The following is a 26,261-nucleotide window of genomic DNA, read 5'->3' on the forward strand; positions in this document are numbered from 1 at the left end:
TGCAACATACACAAAATGCTGGAGGAACTCAGCAGGTCAGGTAGCATCTATTAAACTGAATAGATAATCGATGTTTTGGGCCAAGATCCTTCATTCAGGGCTGAGAATGAAGGGGGAAGATGCCAGAATAAAAAGGTGGAGGGGGAGGGGAAAGAGGCTGGCTGGAAGGTGATAGGTAAAGACAGATGTGAAGGAAAGATCAGGGACTGGAGAAGAAGGAATCTAATTGGAGAGGAGAGTGGACCACAGGAGAAAGGGAAGGAGGAGGGGACACAGGGGGAAGTAAAAGGCAGGTGAGAAGAAGTAAAGGTTAGAGTGGGAATAGAGGAAGGGGGGATGGGGGGAATTTGTTTAATGGATGGAGAAATCGATATTCATGCCATCGGGTCAGAGGCCATCAGACGGAATACAAGGTGTTGTTCCTCCACCCTGAGGTTGGCTTCATCGTGGCACAGGATTCCAACTGCAATCTAATCAATGCCTTGTACAGTTACAACTCTGATTCTCAATACCTATGTCCATGAAACGAAGCAAGCTAAAAGCCTTCTTCACCACCATAATCATTTGTGTTGCAATTGTCAGGGAGCCCTGAACTTATACCCCAGGGTGATTCCACACATCAATGCTTCTGTGATCCCTGCCGATTATCGTGCATGTCTAGCCAGTTTTAGAGGACCTCACACTTGACTGGATCATATCCCCTTCTGCCACTACTTCACCCAACCTTTCAGCTGTTTCTCGTCCCTCTGTATCCTTAGGCATCCACCACACTATCTACAACTCCATCAATCTTCTTGTCATCATCAAACCTACTTATCACACCACAAACATTCTCATGCAAGTCAAGTCAGTTACAAATATAATAAATAGCTCCAGTGCCAGTACTTGTAGTACACTGTTGGTTACAGACTTTGTCAGAATATCAACCCTCCTATCACTAAGCCAATTTTGAATCCATTCTGTCAAAATACCTTGAAGCCTAAGTGTCTCACTGAAGTCAACGTGTATAATGTCTACCTGCTTGCCTTCACGACTTCATAGTAACCTCCTCAAAAACCCTCCTTGACACTGTTTTTCACTTGTATATTGCGCTGTGCAATATGATGAAGAACTGTTATGGACAAGGTTTTCACTAACATCAAGGTCAGAAAGGTGCAGTGCAAAGTTAGTGACCTCACTTTTTCTTCTTTCACACCCTTCTCCTGCTCCAGCTGCTCTTCATTTTGCTTTGGTAGGGAGTATCCCATCATGACGGCAAGATTATACAACAAGCATTAGATCTTCAAAAGTGTTGAAAAGTTCAGGCAATGTTTCAAAGATTTAATTTCATACCTTTTGTGCGGTAGTTTGGCCCTTGGCATGAAATCAGTGTCATCTGGAATCCCACACACCAGTTCAAAGTTTGAAAACAGCATTCTCTTTTTCAGTTCATTCGTCTCTGACACATCTGTTACCAGGATAAGGCTTTCCTTTCCAGAACATCAGAGATATTCTCCTTCTACAAAGAAGAGGGTTTCCTTTCCTCCATTGACACTGCCTTCAACCATACCGCCTCCATTTTCTGAACATCTGTCCTCACCCCAACTTCACTACCACCAGACACATCTTTACCTTCCTCACACTCTCCACTTTTGGCAAGGATCACTCCCTTCATGATTCCCATGACCATTCGTACCTCTTCACTAATCTCCCTCCTGGCACCTACACATTAATCTCCTCCCTCACCTCCATTCAGGGCCCCAAACAAATCTTCCAAGTGAGGCAACACTTCAACTGCATGTCAGTTAGGGTCATTTACTGTATACAGTGCTCCCAGTGCTTGTTTCTTTACATTCATGAGACCCAACGTAAATTGGTGGAATCACTTTGTCGAGTACCTTTGCTCCGTCCGCAACAAGCATGATTTCCTGGTGCCCAACCATTTTAATTCCAATCACCATTCCCTTTCTGACATATGACCTCCATGACCTCCTCTACTGACATAACGATAATATTCTCAGGTTGGACGAGCAACACCTCATATTCTGCCTGGGTAGCTTCCAATCTGATCACATGAACATCAATTTCTTTAATTTTCACTTACTCGTCTCCTCACCTACCTATCACCTCCAAATGGTGCCCTTTCTCCTCCTTTTCTCCGATGGTCCACTCTTCTCTCATCAGATTATTTCTTCTTCAGTCCCTTACCTTTTCCACCTATTACTCCCTGTTCCCCTCCCCCAACTTTCTTATTCTGGCCTCTTCTCTTTTCCCTTCCAGTCCTGATGAAAGGTCTCAGCCCAAAACGTTGACCGTTTATTCCTTTCCATAGATGCTACTTGACCTGCTGAGTTTCTCTTGCATTTTGTAAGTGTTATGAAAACTCTAACCTTTTATAATTGAAGTCACGTCTAGGACTACTCATGGAAGTCAATGTACAACTAGAGAAACCCTCAGAGCAACCCAGATGTAAAAGCACATCTGAATTTGCTCCATTAGAAGAGACCAAGAAAGTGCCCCGATTTGAGATGCAGCAGCAAAGAAACAAGGTATCAGGAAGGTGAATGCCATTGAATACTAAAATTTGATTACCTCCTAGAATTTCATCAGTTCAGCAAGAACAATTCCAGACATATATTGCTTCCTGCACTGCACCGCACCTCCATTATTTACCCAATAACATCTCAACTACAATTCTCACGTACTGCTCCAACTTTCATTCACACTCATGTACCTACTACCAATCCTACACCTCAGCTATTCAGTCATGGCAAGCATATCACTTTATTGCAAGATCACATTATACTTCTCTGTCTCTTTCAGAGAAACAAATGATGAACAGCCAGCAAGTGTAGTTACAGAGTAAATTATTGTCTGATGATACCCCAAGACAGCAGAATACAGAGACAGTGCTGGTAATCACAAGTTGGATGTTACAAAGCCCATGACTAGTGAAAGATCGAGGTCACTAAAATTATGCTATGTGTATATAATGATCCTTAACATCACCACTCTTGGAACATTCCCTTCTAACTTGCAGGATCTAGAAAGTTTTATTGAGACTCCATTCCTTATGTGCTTCATTTCCCACCATGACCATACCTTAGTGTTTCTTTTCATTGACTACAGTTCTACCTTTAATACCATAATTCCAAATAATCTGATTCCTAAGCTCTGGAATCTGGGCCTTAGCACCCAGATCTGCAGCTGGATCTTCAACTTCCTCACAGACAGGACCCAGGCTGTAAAAATAGGGGACAAGCTCTCCTCTACGATCACTCTGAGCAACGGTGCCCCACAAGGCTGTGTACTCAGCCCGCTGTTGTACTCACCGTACACCCACGATTGTGTAGTCAAGTTTCCATCAAACTCAATATATAAGTTTGCAGATGACACAACAATTGTAGGCCGTATCTCAGGTACAGAGTACAGAGAGGAAATTAAGAACCTGGTGGCATGGTGCGAAGACAATAATCTATCCCTCAACGTCAGCAAGACGAAGGAATTGATTGTTGACTTCAGAAGGAGTAGCGGACCGCACGACCCAACTTACATCGGTGGTGCGCAACTGGAACCGGTCAAAGGCTTTAAGTTCCTCGGGGTCAGTATCACAAATGACCTGACTTGGTCCAACCAAGCAGAGCTCACTGCCAAGAAGGCCCACCAGCACCTTTACTTCCTGAGAAAACTAAAGAAATTTGGCCTGTCCCCTAAAACCCTCACTAATTTTTATAGATGCACCGTAGAAAGCATTCTTCCAGGGTGCATCACAACCTGGTACGGAAGTTGTCCGTCCAAGACCGAAAGAAGCTGCAAAAGATCCTGAACACGGCGCAGCACATCACAGAAACCAATCTTCCGTCCGTGGACTCACTTTACACCACATGCTGCCAGGATAATCAAGGACACAACGCACCCAGCCAACACACTTTTCGTCCCTTTTCTCTCCGGGAGAAGGCTCAGGAGCTTGGAGACTCGTACAGCCAGATTTGGGAACAGCTTCTTTCCAACTGTGATAAGACTGCTGAACAGATCCTGACCCGGATCTGGGCCGTACCCTCCAAATATCCGGACCTGCCTCTCGGTTTTTTTGCACTACCTTACTTTCCATTTTTCTATTTTCTATTTATGATTTATAATTTAAATTTTTAATATTTACTAATTTTTACTATTTTTAATATTTAATATTTGTAATCCAGGGATGGGAAGCACAGAATCAAATATCGCTGTGATAATTGTACGTTCTAGTACCAATTGTTTGGCGACAATAAAGTATAAAGTATGTTCAAGAATAATTCAAGTATAGGTCCCATACAATGAATCACAAGAAATTGTTAATTTACACCTGTTAATTAGCTCAGTTTTTTGTTCCTCCTGCGCATACATGTACCTGTGCATATTACACAAGAGGTACTGAAGGTATTTCATCCTATGCAACTGCCCAAAGTTCAAAGTAAATCTAGAGCAATACACATAACGTGCTGGGGGAGCTCAGCTGGTTAGTTTCAGCCTGAGACCCATCATCAGATGATGCCTGACCTGTTGAGCTCCTCTAGCACATTGTGTGTATTGCTTTAGATTTACTTTGAACTTTGGGCAGTTGCATAACATATACTCTATTCTTAGCAGTATTCGCATAGGATGAAATACTTCATAAACATCATTCTTACAAATAATGTTATCAAGATAGGCATTCACAGAATGAGAACCACTTTTGTCAACAACATTTGCCCAGCACGCACTTTCTTCGTAGTATTCCTATTGCATGTACCTTTCTAGAAACATTATTTGTGTATTACATAGCTCTATGAACAACAGCTGCAACACATATACCTTCCATAAACATTCAAAGTTTATACCTTCCACACACAGAAGTGAACTTTGTACATACCTCTCTATAAATTTCTGAAAAATTTTTCCCCGTAGACTGTCACAGATCTCTTCAATGTATGGCTGTTAGAAAGAAATGACAATTGAGCAATAATTAACAGATTGCTTATGTTGGAATTTTCACAAGATTTGTAGTTGTTGATTAGTGCAAGCTTCAGAGTAAACCACAGTACTATACTCTCACACGTCCAAAAAAAATTTGCTGATTATTGTTATCTCAATTTTAACTTAATAGCTCTAGCTGGAGCATTCTCCAGCATTTTAAAGCAAAACCTGACACATAATACTTCAAAACACAGTAAAGCTCAGAGGGGGATATGACTTTGAACTGGAAGTTTCGCCAGCCATTTCAATGTGAAGGCTGTGGGATACAGATGCGTGGGTGGGGAGGAAGGTAAATGCTGCCGGAAGCCCAATAATAAGTGTTGGCTGTAGAGACTCAGAAATTCAGAATCAATCTGCTGTTATTTAGGCAGGGTCATCAGAGCCAAAGGACAAGAATGGATGATATAGCCCTACAAGACTGTTCCATCCTACTATTAAATTGCGAAAGATGCAAACACCGAAATCCATTTAATCTAATTTGCATCATATCCCTTAACACCTTTGCACAGACACCAAAAATAATCCTTTCATCTCAATCTTGAAAATTTCAGTTGACCCAGTAACCACTAGCTTTGGAGGAAAAGAGTTCTAGATTATCATGCCTGTCTGTGTGGAAATAAAACGCCCTGCAACTAATTATTTTAAACAGCTCCAAGTTTAAAATTATGCCTTCTTGTTCTGATTTTCTAACAATATGATCTCAACAACTTCCTTTACTTCCAAACACTTTAATTCAGGACAATTCCAAACTCAATTTACCCTAATACTATGCTATTCCTTCTCCAATGCTAATTCATCAAACATGCAAAAACAAAATATTACAAAGACACCTCCCCACTGATCTCCCTCCTTTTACTTATCCCTGCAAGCATGATGTGATACACCTGCCCCTACACCTCCTCCCTCATCACCATTTAAGGTTCCAAACAGTCCTTGCAGTTAAGTCAACACCTCACCTGCGAGACTATTGGGGTCATCTAGTGTAGTCTTTGTGCCCGGTGCTGTCTTCACTACCTCAGTGAGGAATGACAGAGAATGTGGGACTTTGTTCTGTCCATCACAAAAGGCAGGATCTCCACATGGCTACCTATTTCAATTCAACCTCCTATTCTCATCTGTCAGGTCTGTTCTTGGCCTCCTCATTTGCCATGAGGAGGCCAATCTCAGGTTGGAGGAGCAACACCTCATAATCCTTCTAGGTAGCCTCCAACCTGACGGCATGAAAATAGATTTATTTCACTTCTGGTAATTTTTACGCCTGACCCCCTTCTTTTTCTGAAGTCTGCATTCTGATTACCCCATCTTCTCTTCTCTACATACCCATCGCCACCTTTCGTATCTCACCTCCTTCCCCTTTTCCCCATTGTCCTCTCTAATTACATTCCTTCTTCAGTTCTTTACCTATTCCACCTATCACCTGCCAGCTTCTTAATTCATCCCCATCCTTTGCTACCCACCTTCCCCCTGATCTAGTCTCAACTATTATCTGCCAGCTCATATTCCTCCCCCTCTCCCCACTTCTTGCTTCTGTCCCCTTTCTTTCCAGTCTTGAAATGTCGACTGTTTATTCCCCTCCCTGTATGTAGCCTGACCTGCTAAGATTGCCAGCATGTTTACTTTTGCCTTTATATTTTTCTCCCTTTTGCTGCTCAATATTTAATCTGATTTTGTTAAGGTCGTGGTTTTTGTGGATTTTGCTGGGTTTTTTTTTGGTTTTCTTATTTGTTTCCGTTTGTAATAAAAAAATAAAAAGAATTAAAAAAAAAGATTGCCAGCATCTGCAGAATCTCTTATCTTTAAAATACTACAAAAGCTAGAAACCCTGAAATAAAAACAGGAAATGTTAGATGTATTTGGCAGGTCAGATAACTAGGAACTACACCAAGGAACTACAAATACAGTATTCTATCCCACACTGGGACACACTACTTCTTTCTTGAATACAGGACCAGTCATCCTCCTCCATCACCATCCTCTTCATGGTAAAACTGACTCTCAGAGTAAGCAACTTATCTTTCAACTTCATTCACTTCCTTTAACTCAAAAATGTAGCTGTGGGAACCTGTAATGAATCCAATATATGCCTGTCCCTTTGTGGGCTACATGGAACATTCCTTTTTCAAGTTCTATTCATCCCCATCATTCCCATCTTTCTCTGGTATGTGAGGGTGACAGAAGATATAGGGTAGAGGTTTTGGATATGTTTGGGGCAAAAGCGTATGGGGCAATAATACAGAGAAGATGATGAAACGTTCACCTTCTACATTTAGGGATGATGATGATGATGATGAAGGCGTCGACTCAGACCTGAGAGGCCAGCGTCCGGCATTTTCACGCCTTACAAGGCGCAGTTCGAAAGGCTGTGTGGGGCGCCACTCCTCGCACAGACATTTCGCAGTATTATTTTTACGACGCCGAGTTGCAAGCTCGACATCAACCCGGCGCAGATGGAGAGCGCGCACGGGGGTGGTCTGTCACTGGATCGAACTTGGGAATCTCTGTTCTCGAGCCCGGAGCTGATCTCACTGCGCCATCAGCCGACCTTTATCCTCTCTTATTACATTCCTTCTTCTTCAGTCCTTTACCTATTTCCCTATGTTTAAGGGAAATATGAAATAATTTCTAGCACCTCCAACCTAAAGTCACCACTAGATACATCAACTCAGCAGGCCAGGCAGCATCAATGGAAAAGAGTATAGTCACATTTCGGGCTGAAACCCTTCATCAGGACCACAGCCCGAAAAGTCAATGACTCTTTTCCATAGATGCTGCCTGGCCTGCTGAGTTCCTCCAGCATTTTGTGTGTGTTGCTTGGATTTCCAGCTTCTGCAGATCTTCTCTTGTTTGTGACTAGATACATCACTCCCTTTCCAAAGCACTGCATAAGTAAGGCATCTGTTTTTCCTCTTTTTCAAGGCCGATGGAAGCAGAAAACAGCACAACAATGAATTGTGTGTCTGACATCCAGCTCCTCCAGCACCTTTACATAATGCCCCACTAAAATTGCATGTGGGCTTCAAAGAAAAATCATCCAGAAACAAAGAAGGTAATGAATACAGAATTTGAATGTGCTATGGAATTTCACAGATTAGAACAGCTTAAAGCCACAAAACATGAATAAAATACAAATTTGGGACAGGATTTTTCATAGTCATGACAGCCAAATGTCTGCTATTGCTGTCATAAGCCCACAGATCTGCAAGCTAAGATCCCAAATTGTAGCCAGTCGCACTCCAACACCTGACTCGTGGAGTTCAGTGTGACACGAAGGACTCAGGCTAAATTATTTACTTCCCAAAATAATTCTGCACCAGTTCCCAGGGTGGATTTTAGTGGAATGGAATGAACTTCATAGCCCTCAGTAAGAGTCTGATAAATATTCTGACTTTTACACAGAGCATTAATTTTAAAATAATCCATTATTTTCCATAAAAATCGCTAAAGTATTGCCAATTTATTTTTTAATAGTTAAAGTGTTTGGAAACTGTTAGAATACACACTTAGTGGCAACTTTATTAAGTATGTGGTCTTTTGCTGCTGAAGCCCATCCAATTCAAGGTTTGAAGTACTGTGTATTCAGAGATGTTCCTCTGCACACCACTGTTGTAACACGTAGTTATCTGAATTATTGTCAGCTTCCTGTGAGCTTGAACAAGTCTGGCCATTCTCCTCTGACCTCTCTCATTAACAAGGCATTTTTGCCCACCGAACTGTCGCTCACTGGGTGTGTTGTTGTTTTTCACACCCTTCTCTATAAAATCTAGAGTCTATTGTGGGTAACAATCCCAGGAGGTGAGTAGTGTCTGAGATACTCTTTATAGGCATCCATTAGTCTCCTGAGACCATGGATTTGCGCCTTGGAAGGTTTCCAGGGCGCAGGCCTGGGCAAGGTTGTATGGAAGACCAGTAGTTGCCCATGCTGCAAGTCTCCCCTCTCCACAACACCGATGTTTTCCAAGGGAAGGGCATTAAGACCCATACAGCTTGGCACCAGTGTCGTCGCAGAGCAATGTGTGGTTAAGTGTCTTGCTCAAGGACACACACGCTGTCTCAGCCAAGGCTCGAACTAGCAACCTTCAAATCACTAGACGAATGCCTTAACCACTTGGCCACATGCCAACACCTGAGTTACTCAAACTACCCCATCTGCTCCATAGTCACTTCGATCACATTTCTTCCCCATTCTGATATTTGAAAAGGAACAACTGAATCTCTTCACCATGTCTGCATGCTTTTATGTATTGAGCTTCATTGCTAGAGGGATTGAATTCAAGAGCAGGGAGGTCATGCTGCAACTATACAGGGTACCGGCGAGGCCACACCTGGAGTACTGTGTGCAGTTCTAGTCTCCATACTTGAGGAAGGATATACTGGTTTTGAAGGCAGTGCAGAGGAGGTTCACCAGGTTGATTCCAGGGATGAAGGGTTAACCTATGAGGAGAGATTGAGTCGCCTGGGACTATACTCTCCGGAGTTCAGAAGAATGAGAGGAGATCTTATAGAAACATACAAAATTTTGAAAGGGATAGATAAGATAGAAGTAGGAAAGTTGTTTCCATTGGTAGGTGAGACTAGAACTAGGGGACATTGCCTCAAGATTCAGGGGAGAAGATTTAGGACAGAGATGAGGAGACACTGTTTTTCCCAGAGAGTGGTGAATCTGTGGAATTCTCTGCCCATGGAAGCAGCTGAGGCTTCCTCACTAAATATATTTAAGAAACAGTTAGATAGGTTTTTACATAGTAAGGGAATTAAGGGTTATGGGGAGAAGACAGGTAGATGAAGCTGAGTTTACAGACAGATCAACCATGATCTTATTGAATGACGGGGCAGGCTCGATGGGCCGGACAGCCTACTCCCGCTCCTATTTCTTATGTATTTATGAGTTGCTGCCACATTAATGAACAGCTGTACAGGCGTGCCTAATAAAATAACCAATGAGTGTATTTACAACAGTTCAGATTACTTTGTCTCATTTTGGATGACCTAGAAATTGACTATTTTAAATGATTTAGGAGCTTGAAAGCTCTATCTAAGTCTATGAATTAACCAATGCACAATTTTCTCTCAAGTTATAGACAAAGAATATTTTGTTTGCATCATATGATGCACCTTAGAATGTGGAAGATGCTCAAGATGCAGAAAGCTTCACCAGGAGAATGCTGTCAATAGTTTCCACATATTTTCTGAGAAGATTGCTAAAGCTAAGTTTCAATAATTTTGCTAAGATCAAGAGAGCTTGTTATTAATTGTAAAACTCAATCTTATTACATCCAAATGCAGTCGATCCATTTTAAAGCAAATCTGAAACAAAAGAGAAACATCTCCTTATAGAACCTGTTTTATACAGGATCTAGTTGAATATTGAGTTACTCAGGCATTAGAGGCACAGTCCAGAAAGGATCTTAATAAAAATGTGTGGATCAATGCCCATCAACTGTCGTGATGCTTCTAAATTGTGCGTACTGGCTATGTGTGTCGAGTTGGCCTCACCCCATAAGGGTAGCTGCTGTACTATGTGATGTTAAATATTACATTATGAGTCCTAATGTTAGGATTAAAAAATATGATGGTGTAAAATAATCCATCAGAATTGGTTACAGTCATTAGATGGGAAACAAAAGAGATGACAGACTTATTTGTCATTATTGTTTGTCCTGGACGACTGGATCCACATTAAAAAAAAGAGGCTAGCACGTAGCATAAGATGCCTTTTTTTAAGCAAAAAGTTTTGCGATTGTTAACTTAGACACACCTGGAAGAGACTGGGTGGCAACTGCTTCTTAGTCAAATGGGTTTGCACATGATCCACTGCTCGTTTGGAGAAAGGCTGCAACAGAACAAGTAGTGGGTTTACATTAACATCTTCCCTCATTAAAATATCAAAAATATTTCTATAAATAAATGTTTTGAAATTCATGAGTCTAGCAAAAATGCTAGCTCTGCATCCAGCTTTTAGCAATTTATTGACCATCTATTTCCATTAACATGGATAAATTTTTAACCTCTCAAGACTCTCAATTCTGGTAATATTTGGTGAATCAACACATCACTTTGGCATCAACTTTTTTCTCCACCGTTAAGTGCATTCTAACAAATTTAAACAATATTTCAAATATAGTCTAACAAATTTCATCCTTTGATAAAACAATAGGTCCCTTGTTTTTGTAAATGTGACTGACTATTGATCTAGAATGTTGGAACAAATAAGGTCTGGAATGGTGAAAATGATCATACTTTCATAGCAAAGCTAAAATTCTCCAAATGTGGATCTTGGTGTTTGTGATTTTCTGCTGCTGTAGCCTATCCACTTCAAGGTTTGACGCGTTGTGTATTCACAAATGCTCTTCTGCACACCACTGTGAGAACGTATGGTCCCCTTCCTGGCAGCTTGAACCAGCCTGGCATTCTCCTCTGACTTCTATCATTCACAAGGAGCTTTCACCACAGAACTGCTGCTTACTGCATCTATTATTTTTGCTTTTTTCTGTAAACTCTAGAGGCTGTTGTGTGTGAAAATCCCAGGAAATCAGCAGTTTCTGACAAACTCAAACCATCCCATCTGGCACCAACAATCATTCCACAGTCAAAGTCACTTAGATCACATTTCTTCCCCATTCTGATGTTTGGTCTGAACAACAACTAAACCTTTTGTCTGCTTGCTTGTATGCACTGAGTTGCTGCCATATGACTGGCTGACTAGATATTTGCATTAATAAACATGTGCACAGATGAACCTAATATAGTGGCCACTGTATGTAATGCAAACATAATCTCCTTGCAAATGTAAAATGAAGTTTACAAAACAATTATTTCAATATAGAAGTAAACTTACATGTGAACAGGACAACAATTCTTTCATTATATATTTATCATAGATTTGTCGACTTCTACATAAACGATCTTCTTCAGAGTCCAACTTTTCATAGTCCTTTATCTGCAATGAAAAAGTATTACTACTTATTACAGTCTTGTCTTATAAACTGAATACTATTTGAAGATACAATATGGAAATCAATATCTTACCATCCTAATTGTTGCTAGAAGTGAATATTTTCTCAAGAATATTACCTTTACAAAGTTACTCATGGCCTAAGATGACTGTGATTTCAGTTATCTTTCTGTTTTTTTGTTAGTTAATTGGATTATCCGCTCAAACACTTTTTAATTTGTTCTTTCAGGATCTTCAACTTTTTAAAAGATGGAAAAAGGATTCCTTGGGCAACTTAAAGAAATATAACCCTACCTTTCTAGGCTATAATGGTATTTGTAGCAACACTGGCTATAGTTGTATTTAATAGAGTGGAAGTTGGATCCAATTTATTGGAAAGCATGGACAATTAAGGAAAAAGAAAGAGTGGATTGTGGAAGAGCAAAACTCAAACTTAGAAAGGAAATCAGCACAATAAAGTACTTAAAAGCATTTCTCATGCAGCCCAATCACAATTTATAGAAGTATAATAATATGAGTGTTTTTTCTCACTTCTAGCCTGAACAATGCTTATAGTACATTCTCATCTTTGTTAACTGGGCAATGATGTGGCAGATTGAATTATCTTTAGGTGCTACAAATTGTTTTACTTTTGTCTCATTTATTTCAACTGAGCACAAGCAAGTGCTAAATCAAAAGACACATAAATTAAAAACTTCCAGTTTCAACAGTAGATGGGTCATCTGCACTGGCAGTTTACAATTCAAACAGCGATAGGGGTATTCAGTGTTTACAGTGTAGCTCATTGCCAGCTAGTACTGCAATATTAGTTAATGTACTACTCACAGATCAAAGAGTTGGCTGATCTGCCACCAACGCAACCAAAAATATTTTCTCAATCCCGTTACATAACATGACATAGGGTGCCTTGTGTCTGTGCTAATATGTATCTTAGGCTACATCCACACTACGCCAGATAATTTTGAAAACGAAGCCTTTTCTCTTCGTTTTGACCCTCCGTCCACACTAAAGCGGCGTTTTCATCCCCCGAAAATGGAGATTTTCAGAAATGGTCTCCAGAGTGAATAAATCTGAAAACGCCTAATATCTGTTGTAGTGTGTATGGGGTAAACGGAGAGATTTAAAACATGACAACACCACAACAATGCTTTTTCTGCTTCTGCTTGGTACTGTGCAAGCACTGCCGGACGGCTGTTATAACGCGCAGTCCGTGTGAACGGTGTGAGAGTTAAATTGTAAAGTGAGCTTTTTTGACTATTTAAAAACGCTGTCAAAACGTGCCGGAACAGATGGCTGCAGCGCGGCATTTTGTTTTCTTGAACGCAACCCCCCACATAACCTAACAATTTCAGAACAGATGGCAACGAGACTGAAGCCAGAAGAGTTAGAAATGTACTCACCAAATACTTTGACCCATAGCTTACTGAATAAATAAGTATACTCACTTTGCCCTGTTTTCTGTCTTTGCTTATATGAAGGTGGTTTATCTATTTATGCAAGTACTTCTCTGACAACAGATGTGTAACAGCCTAATGTAACATTGTATGAAATACAAGATAACACTGATGCAGGCACGTTTTATACATTTAACAAGGTGCTTTATTAATGCAACAGAGTTAGTCAGTTTTTCAATGTTTATCGTCAGCCGAGTCATACTGTCCGTTAACTCAGTCAGTTGCGTCCATATGCTCCAGTATTTGTTTTTTTTTATTTTTAAGTCCTCCTGCGCGAGAGCCAAGTGCAATTCCTTTTAAGCTTTTCTACTCTGTAACTGGACAAACGCGCACCAAGTATATCGTTTCCTCTTCGCTTGTTTTCTGTGTCCTGCGCATGCCCACTAGGAGGAGGTTCACCCAAATATCCGTCTAATGTGGACACAGATATTTTGAAAAACGCTTAGTGTGGACGCCTATCGTTTTCATTCGAAACCAGCGTTTTCAAAATTATCCGACGTAGTGTGGACATAGCCTTAAAGTACACGTATCTGTCAGTTCTGGGCAGTCATATGCCTAATCTAAAGTTGAGAAGTACCCTGTACACTAAGCAGTTGTGAACCAGAGGTTTGGCATGTGAAGTCCCGTGAAACCATGAATTTACAAGATATATGAACTCAAGTATGGATATGCATCACATAATGAACGGCTGCAAACAACAGGGATCAGCACTACACAATATATATCAGGTTAAAAAACATCTATTTGCCCCCATACATTGTTAATATTTAACAATTCCTTCTCTGCTGGACCTATTGAGTTCCTCCAGCAATTTGTTTTTGCTCCAGATTTAGCATCTGTGGTCTCTTGTCATGTACTTTGGACAAGTGCAAACATACAATATCATTTAAAATACTATGAACACAATGTGATTTCCTGGGAGTGAGGTAGGATCCAGAGGAAGGAAGTGGTTAACTTGGCACATTTATAATACTGAACTGCAAACCATTATGGGCATTCCTACTTTAGCTGCAACTGTGGTGTATGCGGGGGCACATACATGATGTGTTGTACTATGGAATGCCTGCATTTGTCCTCTGTTGTTCAGATTTTCAAAGTACATTTATTATCAAAGAATGTATAAACTATACAACCTTGAGATTTGTTTGCTTACAGGCAGCCACAAAGCAAGAAACCCAAAAGAACCCAATTTAAAAAAACAATAAAGACCAACCCCTACTGCACAGACAAATAAACACAGAAATAAACACAAATCATGTAAACAATAGAAGCAAGCAACAACATTCCAAAACAAAATGAGTCCTTAGATCTGAACCCCGAAGCAGCCCAGAGTAGGCCCAAAGCCTCAGTATCAGCTCATCATACTTTGGTAGCCATATGAATTTAACTAAAGCAGGACTCAGGAAACCAGCAGCTGCCAGGAGTTAGAGGATCTGAATCCAGGGTAACTGTGTGTCAGGCTCTTTTCACTTAAGGGGCATCTCCTATTATTATGCCCCACTGCCTCACCACATGTACGATCTCTGACTTTCCATTTCCCTAATGCCTCTGTGCTCACTATTCCAAGATTTCTTCTGGTCCCACCTCTCTCTCAAGTGCCAACATCCAGAGAGGAAGAGGAGAGCCATCCGCAGTACCACCGATGCAGCAGAGAGGGCCTCAAGATGGCTGTGGCTCAAAAGAAGGGAGCCATGGAGTCATAAGTAGCTAGACATCTGGACACAAGCTGGGGTCTGATCAGCCCCGGCTGGGTCACCTGGAGGAGGTTGTATGATGTTGAAAGACCCGAAACACCCGATGATTCCAGGAACATCACTGAAGATGTGTCCAGAAGCAGCAGTAGATATATGTACAAAGCAGCATCATCAAGCCACCATATTTTCCAATTGCCAGACTATCACTGCGTAATGTCCAAGCACAACTTTATTCTGCAAGATTTCCCACCTGACTGTTGACTAAGTTAGTGGGTTTCTAGACAGGAAATGATTACTTTAATAATAATGTCCTGTTGTTCGACTTATCAGCTATTCTATGCTGCTAGAAATTCTGCATTTCTTTAAACATGTATAACCTTCCTCCCATTATATACTGCATGAGAGAAACACAGATCTGTTTGCAATAAATTAGTCTGGAATGCTGTTATCTGCTCATATATTATTAACAGGAGAATAAAGTCTATAGATGGAGTCATGGCATGAACAGATGAAAGAGCATTCTTTGGTTTACAAAAGAAACCAATTGGTGGCGGCTCAACAGAATATCAAGCACACTTTTATGGAGCTTGATAAGGAATTTGTGGTAAAAACTCCACGTTTTTCTCTACCCCCAAAAGATAGAGGTTCACAAAACTGTACACGGCCCACCTCAGTAACCTAGAAAGACCTGCAATATTTCATAATACTGAGGCAGATTCAATAGGCTTCTTGGCACTATCTCAATTCATCCCTTTGTAACAGCATGAAAGTAATCTTTCTGAAAATAGAAACACCAGGGTTTTGAGAGAAGGCCAAGCGTGAACATCACCAATCACACGACATAGGTGAAAAAAAATAAAACACAAGAGGCTTAAGGTATTATTCCAAGTGAATTCAAGTCAAATCAGACTATCACAGAAATATACAATAGACCTTATGGAATGAGAACAAGGGAAGAGGAAACCCCTTGGCAATTCAAGTCAATGTTGGATCACTACAACAGCAATGCAGGTAGTCTCATCCCCAATCTTGCCCAGCACCCCTGATTTCTTTTCCACGTTTTCAAGTACTGATCTGTTTCCCTTTTGACTGAACTTCCTTTCTCCATGCTGGCAGCCAATGCATTCCAGATGTTGGACACTTGCTAGCTTCAAATAAGCCTTTCTTCATGTTGTCTTTAGTTTGTTTTCAAGTACTTTTAAATCTGAGTCCTCATGTTCTAAACTCTTTTACCAATGTGAATATGTTCCTTCTATCTATTTTGTCTAGGTTTCATCAATATTTTGAATACTCCTATCGAATTTTTTTAGCATCCTCCACTTTACTCCCAGCCTCCCGGACAGCCACATATGCGCCAAGTGCTTCGAGCTGTAGTTCCTTAGGGACCGGGTTAGGGAACTGGAGATGCAGTTTGATGACCTTTGTCTGGTCAGGGAGACTGAGGAGGTGATAGAGAGGAGCTACAGGCAGGTAGTCACACCGGGGTATCGGGAGACAGGTAAGTGGGTAACAGTCAGGAGAGGGAAGGGCAAGAGGCAGATACTAGAGAGTACCCCAGTGGCTGTCCCTATTAACAATAAGTACTCCTGCTTATTGTTAATAGGGACTACCTGGGGGAAGCAACAGTGGCCATGCCTCTGGCACAGAGTCTGGCCCTGTGGCTCAGAAGGGTAGGGAAAGGAAGAGGATGGCAGCAGTGATAGGGGACTCTATAGTTACGGGGTCAGATAGGCGATTCTGTGGACGCAGGAAAGAAACGCGGATGGTCGTTTGCTTCCCAGGTGCCAGGGTCCGGGATGTTTCTGATCACGTCCACGATATCTTGAAGTGGGAAGGAGAACAGTCAGAGGTCGTGGTACATATTGGCACCAGCGACAAAGGTAGGAAAAGGGAGGAGGTCCTGAAAACAGACCACAGGGAGTGGGGAAAGAAGTTGAGAAGCAGGACCTCAAAGGTAGTCATCTCAGGATTACTGCCTGTGCCACATGACAGTGAGTATAGGAATAGAATGAGGTGGCAGAGGGATTGGAGCAGAGGGCAGGGATTCAGATTTCTGGATCATTGGGAACTCTTTTGGGGCAGGTGTGACCTGTACAAAAAGGACGGGTTGCACTTGAATCCCAAGGGGACCAATATCCTGGCGGGGAGGTTTGCAAAGGCTATTGGGGAGAGTTTAAACTAGAATTGCTGGGGGGGATGGGAACCAAACTGAAGTGACAGAGGAAGAGGCGGTTGGCTAACAAATGGAGAAAGCTTGGAGACAGTGTGAGGGAGAGGATAGGCAGGTGATAGAGAAGGGACACACTCAGACTGATGGTTTGAGATGTGTCTATTTTAATGCAAGGAATATTATGAACAAAGCGGATGAGCTTAGAGTGTGGATCCATACTTGGAACTATGATGTTGTGGCCATTACAGAGACTTAGATGGCTCAGGGCAGGAATGGTTACTTCAAGTGCCAGGCTTTAGATGTTTCAGAAAGGACAGGGAGGGAGGCAAAAGAGGTGGGGGCATGGCACTGTTGATCAGAGATAGTGTCGTGGCTGCAGAAAAGGAGGAAGTTATTTTAATTTCCCAAATATCGATTGGCATCTCCCTAGAGTGAGGGGTTTAGATGGGGTAGAGTTTGTTAAGTGTGTTCAGGAAAGTTTCTTGACACAATATGTAGATAAGCCTACAAGAGGAGAGGCTGTGCTTGATCTGGTACTGGGAAATGAACCTGGTCAGGTGTCAGATCTCTCAGTGGGAGAGCATTTTGGAGAAGGTGATCATAATTCTATCTCCTTTACCATAGTATTGGAGAGGGATAGAAACAGGTAAGTTAGGAAAGTGTTTAATTGGAGTAAGAGGAAATATCAGGCTATCAGGCAGGAACTTGGAAGCATAAATTGGGAACAGATATTCTCAGGGAAAAGTACGGAAGAAATGTGGCAAATGTTCAGGGGATACTTGCGTAGGATTCTGCATAGGTACATTCCAATGAGACAGGGAAAGGATGATAGGATACAGGAACCATGGTGTACAAAGGCTGTTGTAGATCTAGGCAAGAGGGAAAGAAGAGCTTCCAAAAGGTTCAAAACTAGTTAATGATAGAGATCTAGAAGATTATAAGGCTAGCAGGAAGGAGTTTAAGAATGAAATTAGGAGAGCCAAAGGGGCCATGAGAAGGTCTTGGCAGACAGGATTAAGGAAAACCTCAAGGCATTCTACAAGTACATGAAGAACAAGAGGATAAGACGTGAGAGAATTGGACCAATCAAGTGTGACAGTGGAAAAGTGTATATGGAACCGGAGGAAAGAGCAGGGGTACTTAATGAATACACTTGTCCCCTGCTTTTCGAACGTTCGCTTTACCAAACCTCACTGTTACGAAAGACCTACATTAGTTTCCTGTTTTCACTAACAGAAGGTGTTTTCACTGTTACAAAAAATGGCAGCGCACGAAAAAAGCAGCGAGCGCCCTGAGCAGCCGCTCTCCCCCGGATTCGGAACGGCATTCTCACTGGCATTGCTTAAACACGTGCCTGTGAGCAGCCGTTTGCAAGATGAGTTCTAAGGTATAGGAAAAGCCTGAAAAAGCTCGTAAGGGTGTTACACTTAGTGCAAAACTAGACATAATTAAGCGTTTTGATCGTGGTGAATGAAGTAAAGACAAAGTGAGTTTGGCTTGTGGAAGTTGACGAAGATGACATTGAAGAGGTTTTGGCATCCCATGACCAAGAACTGATAGATGAAGAGCTGATGCAATTGGAAGAGGAAAGGATAACAATGGAAACTGAATGAGTAATGATAAAGTACGACTTTAATTTTGAAAGGGTACGTCGGTTTAGGGCATATTTGCAAGATGGTTTGAGTCCTTACAAAGAACTGTATGATAGAAAAATGCGCGAGGCTCAGCAGTCAAGCATACTGTCGTTTTTCAAGCCTTCCACATCAGTCACAGCAGACGACGAACCTCAACCTTCGACATCAAGGCAGGCAGAGATAGAAGAAGATGACTTGCCTGCTCTAATGGAAACAGACGATGACGAGATGACACCCCAGTGTCCCACCACCCCAATCCCCAGGCCGCGGACAGATACCGATTCGCGGAGAATGCAGCAGTAGCCAGGAGGCACACAGCACATCTTTAAGAAAAAAGCCGAAATAAACATGCTAATTAATCATGTGCCGGGTGGCATCTAATTAATTAGCTTGTTTATTTTGGCTTTTTTCTTAAAGGTGTGCTGTGTGCCTCCCGGCTACCGCTGTACCCCTGCATGCTTCGCGGATCGGTATTGGTTCGCTGCCCGGAGGGTGGAGGCCACTGCACCACCCCATCCTCCGACGACTCAGTCTAACACACCATCATCAGTGTGCTCGCTGTCTTCCCGATTCCCGTAAGTCATACTACACTGTACATACATTATTTCTACTTTATATAGGCTGTGTATTTTTACGTGTTATTTGGTATGGTTTGGCAGCTTCATAGCTTAAAGGTTACTGGAGAGCGCTTGCGCCGTGTTTTTGCCGAGAGCGCTAGCATGGGATTTTCGCTACGGAGAACAGTTCAGGCAATGCCTGTGGGAAAGTATTTCTACTTTATATAGGCTGTGTATTTATCATATCATTTCTGCTTTTACTGTATGTTACTGTTATTTTAGGTTTTATGTGTTATTTGGCATGATTTGGTAGGTTATTTTTGGGTCTGAGAACGCTCACAAAATTTTCCCATATAAATAAATAGTAATTGCTTCTTCACTTTACGCCATTTCAACTTACCAACCATTTCATAGGAACACTGTACCTTCTGATGGTGGGGGAAACCTGTACTTTGTTTCAGTATTCACTAAGGAAAAGGATCTTGGCGATTGTAGGGATGACTTTCAGTGGACTGAAAAGCTTGAGAATGTAGATATTAAAGAAGAGGATGTGCTGGAGCTTTTGGAAAGTATCAAGTTGGATAAATCACCGGGACCATACGAGATGTACTCCAGGCTACTGTGGGAGGTGAGAGAGGGGACGGGAGAGGTTCTGGAGGATTCAAAGGTTGCGGATGTTGTTCCCTTATTCAAGAAAGGGAGTAGAGACAGCCCAGGAAATTATAGACCAGTGAGTCTTACTTCAGTGGTTGGTAATTTTGATGGAGAAGGTCCTGAGAGGCAGGATTTATGAACATTTGGAGAGGCATAATATGATTAGGAATATTCAGCATGGCTTTATCAAAAGCAGGTCAAGCTTTATGAACCTGATTGAATTTTTTGAGGATGTGACTAAACACATTGAGGAAGGTAGAGCAGTAGATGTAGTGTATATAGATTTCAGCAAGGTATTTTATAAGGTATCCCACGCAAGTCTTATTGAGAAAATAAGGAGGCATGGGATCCAGAATTGGCTTGCCCACAGAAAGCAAAGAGTGGTTGTAGACGGGTCATATTCTGCATGGAGGTCGGTGATCAGTAGTGTGCCTTAGGGATCTGTTCTGGGACCCCTACTCTTCGTGATTATTATAAATGACCTGGATGAGGAAGTGGAGGGATGGGTTAGTAAAGTTGCAGACGACACGAAGGTTGGGGGTGTTATGGATAGTGTGGAGGGCTGTCAGAGGTTACAGTGGGGCATTGGTAAGATGCAAAATTGAGCTGAGAAGTGGCAGATGGAGTTCAACCCAGATAAGTGTGAGGTGGTTAATTTTCATAGGTCAAATATGATGGCAGAATATAGTATTAATGGTAAGACTCTTGGCAGCGTGGAGGATCAGAGGGATCTTGGGGTGCGAGTCCATAGGACACTCAAAGTTACTGCACAGGTTGACATTGTGGTTAGGAAGGCATACGGTGTATTGACCTTCATAAATCGTAGGATTGAGTTTAAGAGCTGAGAGGTAATGTTGCAGCTCTATAGGACCCTGGTCAGACCCCACTTGGAGTACTGTGCTCTCAGTTCTGGTCGCCTCACTACAGGAAGGATGTGGAAACCATAGAAAGGGTGTAGAGGAGATTTACAAGGATGTTGCCTGGATTGGGGAGCATGTCCTATGAGAATAGGTTGAGCGAACTCGCCCTTTTCTCCTTGGAGCGACAGAGGATGAGAGATGACCTAATAGAGGTGTACAAGATGATGAGAGGCATTGATCGTGTGGATAGTCAGAGGCTTTTTCCCAAGGCTGAAATGGCTAGCATGACAGGGCACAGTTTTAAAGTGCTTGGAAGTAGGTACAGAGGAGATGTCAGGGGTAAATTTTTTTTTTTTACACAGAGAGCGGTGAGTGCGTGGAATGGGCTGCTGGCGACGGCAGTGGAGGCGGATACGATAGGGTCCTTTAAGAGACTTTTGGACAGGTTCATGGAGCTGAGAAAAATAGAGGACTATGGGTAACCCTAGGTAATTTCTAAGGTAAGGACATGTTCAGAACAGCTTTGTGGGCCGAAGGACCTGCATTGTGCTGTAGGTTTTCTATGTTCTGTGCTTACGTAGATGAATCCAAGCTTGTCTAATCTTTCATAAGTCCCTCATTGCTGGACGCAATCTATTAAATCTTTATTCCATCCTCTCTGAGCACTTTGTATCATTCTTAAGCATAACCCTACTCACAACTGAACCAAAGGAAATCAAAAAAACTGCATATGTTGGAATTCTGAAATCAAAGTGGAAAATACTGGAAACACTGCAAATTAGGCAGTACCTGTGACAAGAAAAAACAACTTTTCAGGTTGAAGACCCCACATTAAAACTGGGGAAGAAAAAAATCAAGTTGTTAGTTATAATGTACAGAGGATGAGAGGAATGGATAAAACAAAAGGAATATCTTTTTCTAGCATGAGGCCACGTTGTTATGGAGTCTATCCTGACCTCATCCTGTCACAGATATTTCCTGTGCACTATCCATCCCTCCCACACCCCGGCGACAACTTAAAGCAATCTTGTTTTCTCTTTTTCCCAGTACTGTCGAAAGGTTTTCCAGCTGAAACATTAACTCGGTTTGTCTTTCTAAAGATACTGCCTGCACTTTTGGGTGTTTCAGGTATTCTCTGCTTTCACTTCAAAGTTTAATAAAAGTTCATCAAAACATCTGTGATTTTTATACTCTGAGCCTCTCTTTATGAAGAACAGGACTATGGATTCTTATATTTCTTAAAATTGCTTTCTTAACATGCCCCCCCCCCCGACTTTCAAAGATTCATGCACATTTAGAGCCTGGTCTTCTTCTCCCGTCACCCTTTTAGAATAGAATCTTTTCTAACCTGTTCTTTCTCTTCCTGCCAAAAGTTGTTGACGTTGAACAATTCTTCATTAAACTTAATCTTCTGCATGCTTCCATTTCCATCAGTGTAACTCGAGGTCTATCATTATTCCACAAAATTATTAGACCACGAGTCCATTAAGAGATAGGAGCAGAATTAGGCCATTTGGCCCATTGAGTCAAGGCTGACTTATTTTACCTTTCAATCCCATTCTCCTGCCTTCTCCCCGTAACCTTTGAAACCCTTATGACACTCCCAATCCTCTTATGCACACTTTCCAGTGAGATCATGTCCTGTTTTCTTTTGCATGCAAAAGGACCATAAATACACATAATTCTTTAGTTGCATTTCCATTCATTTTTCAGTTGATTCATCCCATTTGCAAGTTATTGAAAATGATTATAAATATAAATCAGGAAAAATAGAATTCAGTACATTGTAGAACATAAATATCTACCCTCCTTCAATCAAAACAAAATGTTCACTATTTCTTCCCGCCACAGAAGTTAAATTTGTCTGTGCTTGCAGGGTTTATCCTTGCTCCATCTTTGGAAAAAGAATGATTATTGCAATTGCCTCATCCTGAAAGATGACAAGAATTTTTGTAACTTCTAACTTTAACTTCCCCTTCAACCCAGGATGCATAAAATTTAGACAATTGGCATAACAACTAGCTTTGCCTCTTTTTTATCAAAATTTTATCCAAATCAACAACCTCTTCTTTTAAGTGTGGCAACATTTCTTCCCTTGATACAGACAAACACCAACTGCTCACTTACTACCTCAGCTATGCCCTCCATTTTCAAGAATGGATCTTCATTTTGGGCTCAAATCATTCCTATCTTGCATCTTACCGCTCTCCACTATTTTTATGCCAATAGAACACTTCTCAATTCTTGTCCAAGGCAGGGATAAATCATGTTTTTATTCTTAGAAGGTCACAAATCTCTGGAACTCTTTTTCACAAAAGGGGGCCAAAGTAGAGTCTTAAAATACTGAAAGTAGAATTAAATAGATTTGAAAAGTAAGAGTGAAAAATTGCTGGTTTTGACCAGGAATGCAGTGTTGAAGATATAATTATATCAGTGGTGAATTCATTATATTATACAGCAGGTTTAATCCTGCTCCTAATTCAGAGAGTTACAGATACAATGCGATTCTGACCATGTGGTCATATCAGGGACCAGGACTGGGAATATGGATATTCAATAGACCTACATATGACATATACAAGCAAGGTAGGAGAGACGATTAAGGATTAGGATTGGGGAAGGGTGGCAAAAATTGTCATAAGGAGCATTGCAGTGCATGAGGGAGAGGACATAATTTCACCAATGTCCTATACGAATGAAACATAACCTCCCTAGTTTTGCATTGTGTTCTGCAAGCAATAAATGATAATATTTTGTTAGTTTTCTTAACCTGTCACTGTTCTTGTACAGTACCCCTTTACAAACCATGCACTAGGATATCCAAATACCTCTGTATCACTGAGCTCAATGTTCTTTCACCTTTTACAGTAAATAAATTGCTTTTGTTCCTCCTTCCAAACTGGACAATTTTGCAATCTAGAAATCAATCTCTCCGTCTGACAGTGACAGAAGCAGAGATGATTTCATTATTTAATAAGCTAGACAAACAGTTATGTAAAAAGGAAATAAAGGAATGTGGAAACTGTGTAGACGTTTGGGATTAAGAATAATGTTGGCACATTGGACTTAATGACTTTTAATTTCTAAGTATTTTTTAAGCAACAATTGCTGGCTTTCATGTCAAATGTAGTTCTCCATTGAGTGGCAGGACGGAGATACACTCTACCAAAGGAGGTACAAGGTGCTCCTTCCCTCTGCTAGCTTGCAGGCCACCCCCGGGCAAGGTGCAGCACCCATTTAGCCCCCCGATCTATGATGCCAAGACCCAACAGCTAGAGGGGTATGACTGAAAGCAAGATTCTCCAAGATGATATCTGTGAGTAGACCGGACTTGGATTGCAGAATACAGGACTCAGTCAGTTAATATTGCACTGCTATGGGGAAAAATAGCTGATTCTGAATGGGTTCCTCATCCTGGTTTACTCCACTTCCTCACTGGTCACAGCATAAATGACCAAACTGTGGACAACTACTTTCAAAATTAAATTCAGCCTCAACTTTTGCTGAAATTGCAAAGCTCTGTTGCAAGATATTTATTGCAAGTATACAGTGTACTGATGCAAGATGCCAGAGGACTGAAGAGAAACCAATATTGTTTTGATGTTCAAGAAGGGCAATTCAGATAATCCAGCAAATGATTGGCTGGTGAGTTTTACAACAGTGTAAGGAAGTTACCTGAAAGGATTTACGTGCATTTGGAAAAGCATGGACTAATTAAGAACAGTCAGCATGGCTTTGTGTGAGGCAAGTTACACAGTCTTGATTGCTTTTTCTTTAAAAAAAAAGGTGACAAAGATGATTATTGAGAGTAGGGGAGTGGATGTTGTCTATATGGTCTTTACTAGGCATCTGAGAAAGTCCCTCCAGACAGGCTGATCCAAAGGATTAAACACATGGAATCCATGTGACTTGGTTTGGCCAAAGAACATAGAAGATAGAGGTAGAGGAGTGTTTCTCTTTGGAGGTCTGTGGGAATCAGTGCTGGGAAATCTGTTGTTTGTGATGTGGAAAAAAAATGCAGATGGGCTGATTAGTAAGTCTGCAAATGACACAAAAATTGGTGGAATTATGGATAGGGACAAAGTTGTCAAAGAACACCGCAGGATTAAGATCAATTACACGTATGGGCAGAAAAATGAGTTTAATTCAGGCAAATGTGAGGTGTTGCACTTTGGGGGGTCAAATGTAAGAGGAAATATATAGTAAATGGCAGAACCCTTGGGGCATTGGTTTACAGAGGGATGCTGTGGTGCAGGTCCATAGCCCCCTGAAAGTGGCAACACAAGCAGATAAGGTGGTAAAAAATAGAGAATGGCTTGTAGCCTTCATCAGTCAGGGCTTTGGATATAAAAGTCAGGAAGTCATATTTCAGCTGTGTATAACTTTGTTTAGGCCATATTTGCAGAGTTGTGCAGTTCTGGTTGCTGCCTTACATGAAAAATGCGGAGGCTCTGAAGAAGATGCAGGAGGTTCACCAGGATGTTGCCAGCATTAGGGAAAATTGCCTATAAGGAGAGGGTGGACAAACCTGTATTATTTTCCCTGGAGGGGTGTCAAAAAACCAATCTAATAGGAGGTTTTTTTTGAGGAGGTTACCAGGAAAGTTGATGAAGGAAAGGCAATGGTCATTTTGTCTACATAGATTTTAGTAAGGACTTTGACAAAGTCCCGCATGGGAGGCTGGTCAAGATGGTTCAGTCAACTGGCATTCAGGATTAAGTATAAACTGTATTTGAAATTGGACTTATGGGAAAAGCCAGAGAGTAGTTCTCTCTCTGACTGGAAGCCTGTGACTAGTGGTATGCCACAGGGATTGGGTCCATTGTGGTTGACATCTATATCAACAGTCTGGATGATAATGTGCCCCCAGCTAGATCAGCAAATTTGCAAATGACACAAAGATTTAGAGCACAAAGGACAGCAAAGGAGGCTATCAAAGCTTGAGGGGGGGGGGGATTAGGGTCAGCTGGAAAAATGGGTTGAAATATGGCAGATGGCAATTAATGCAAGCAAATGTGAGGTTTGGAAGACAAACTAGGGTAGGACATACACAGTGAACAGTATAGCAATGAAGAATGTGGTAGAACAAAGGGATCTGGGAATACAGAACAATAATTCCATGAAAGTGGCATCATTTTCAAGGATGGTAAAGAGAGCTTTGACATTAGTCTTCATAAATCAGAGTAATGAGTACAGGAGCTGGGAAGCTAAGCTGAAGTTGTGTAAGACATTGGGGAGATCAAATCTGGAACATTGAGTGCGGTTCTAGTCACCTCTCTACAGGAAAGATATCAGTAAGATTGAGGGTACAA

At 41.5% G+C, this 26,261-nt stretch overlaps 1 protein-coding gene across 1 annotated transcript in view; it reads right to left on the reverse strand.

Annotated features, from left to right (window-relative positions):
* The window catches only part of grk3 (G protein-coupled receptor kinase 3), a 280,800-nt gene that overhangs the window by 112,981 nt on the left and 141,558 nt on the right, over positions 1 to 26,261 (reverse strand). Inside the window, exons 5-7 of the mRNA XM_072247961.1 lie at positions 11,810 to 11,911; positions 10,730 to 10,804; positions 4,871 to 4,932 (exon numbers count right to left, since the gene is read on the reverse strand). Coding sequence (XP_072104062.1) covers positions 4,871 to 4,932; positions 10,730 to 10,804; positions 11,810 to 11,911 — 239 coding nt within the window. The remainder of the gene's footprint in view (positions 1 to 4,870; positions 4,933 to 10,729; positions 10,805 to 11,809; positions 11,912 to 26,261) is intronic.

Source organism: Mobula birostris, chromosome 31, assembly GCF_030028105.1.
Source record: "Mobula birostris isolate sMobBir1 chromosome 31, sMobBir1.hap1, whole genome shotgun sequence".
In the NCBI taxonomy this organism is placed as follows: domain Eukaryota; kingdom Metazoa; phylum Chordata; class Chondrichthyes; order Myliobatiformes; family Myliobatidae; genus Mobula; species Mobula birostris.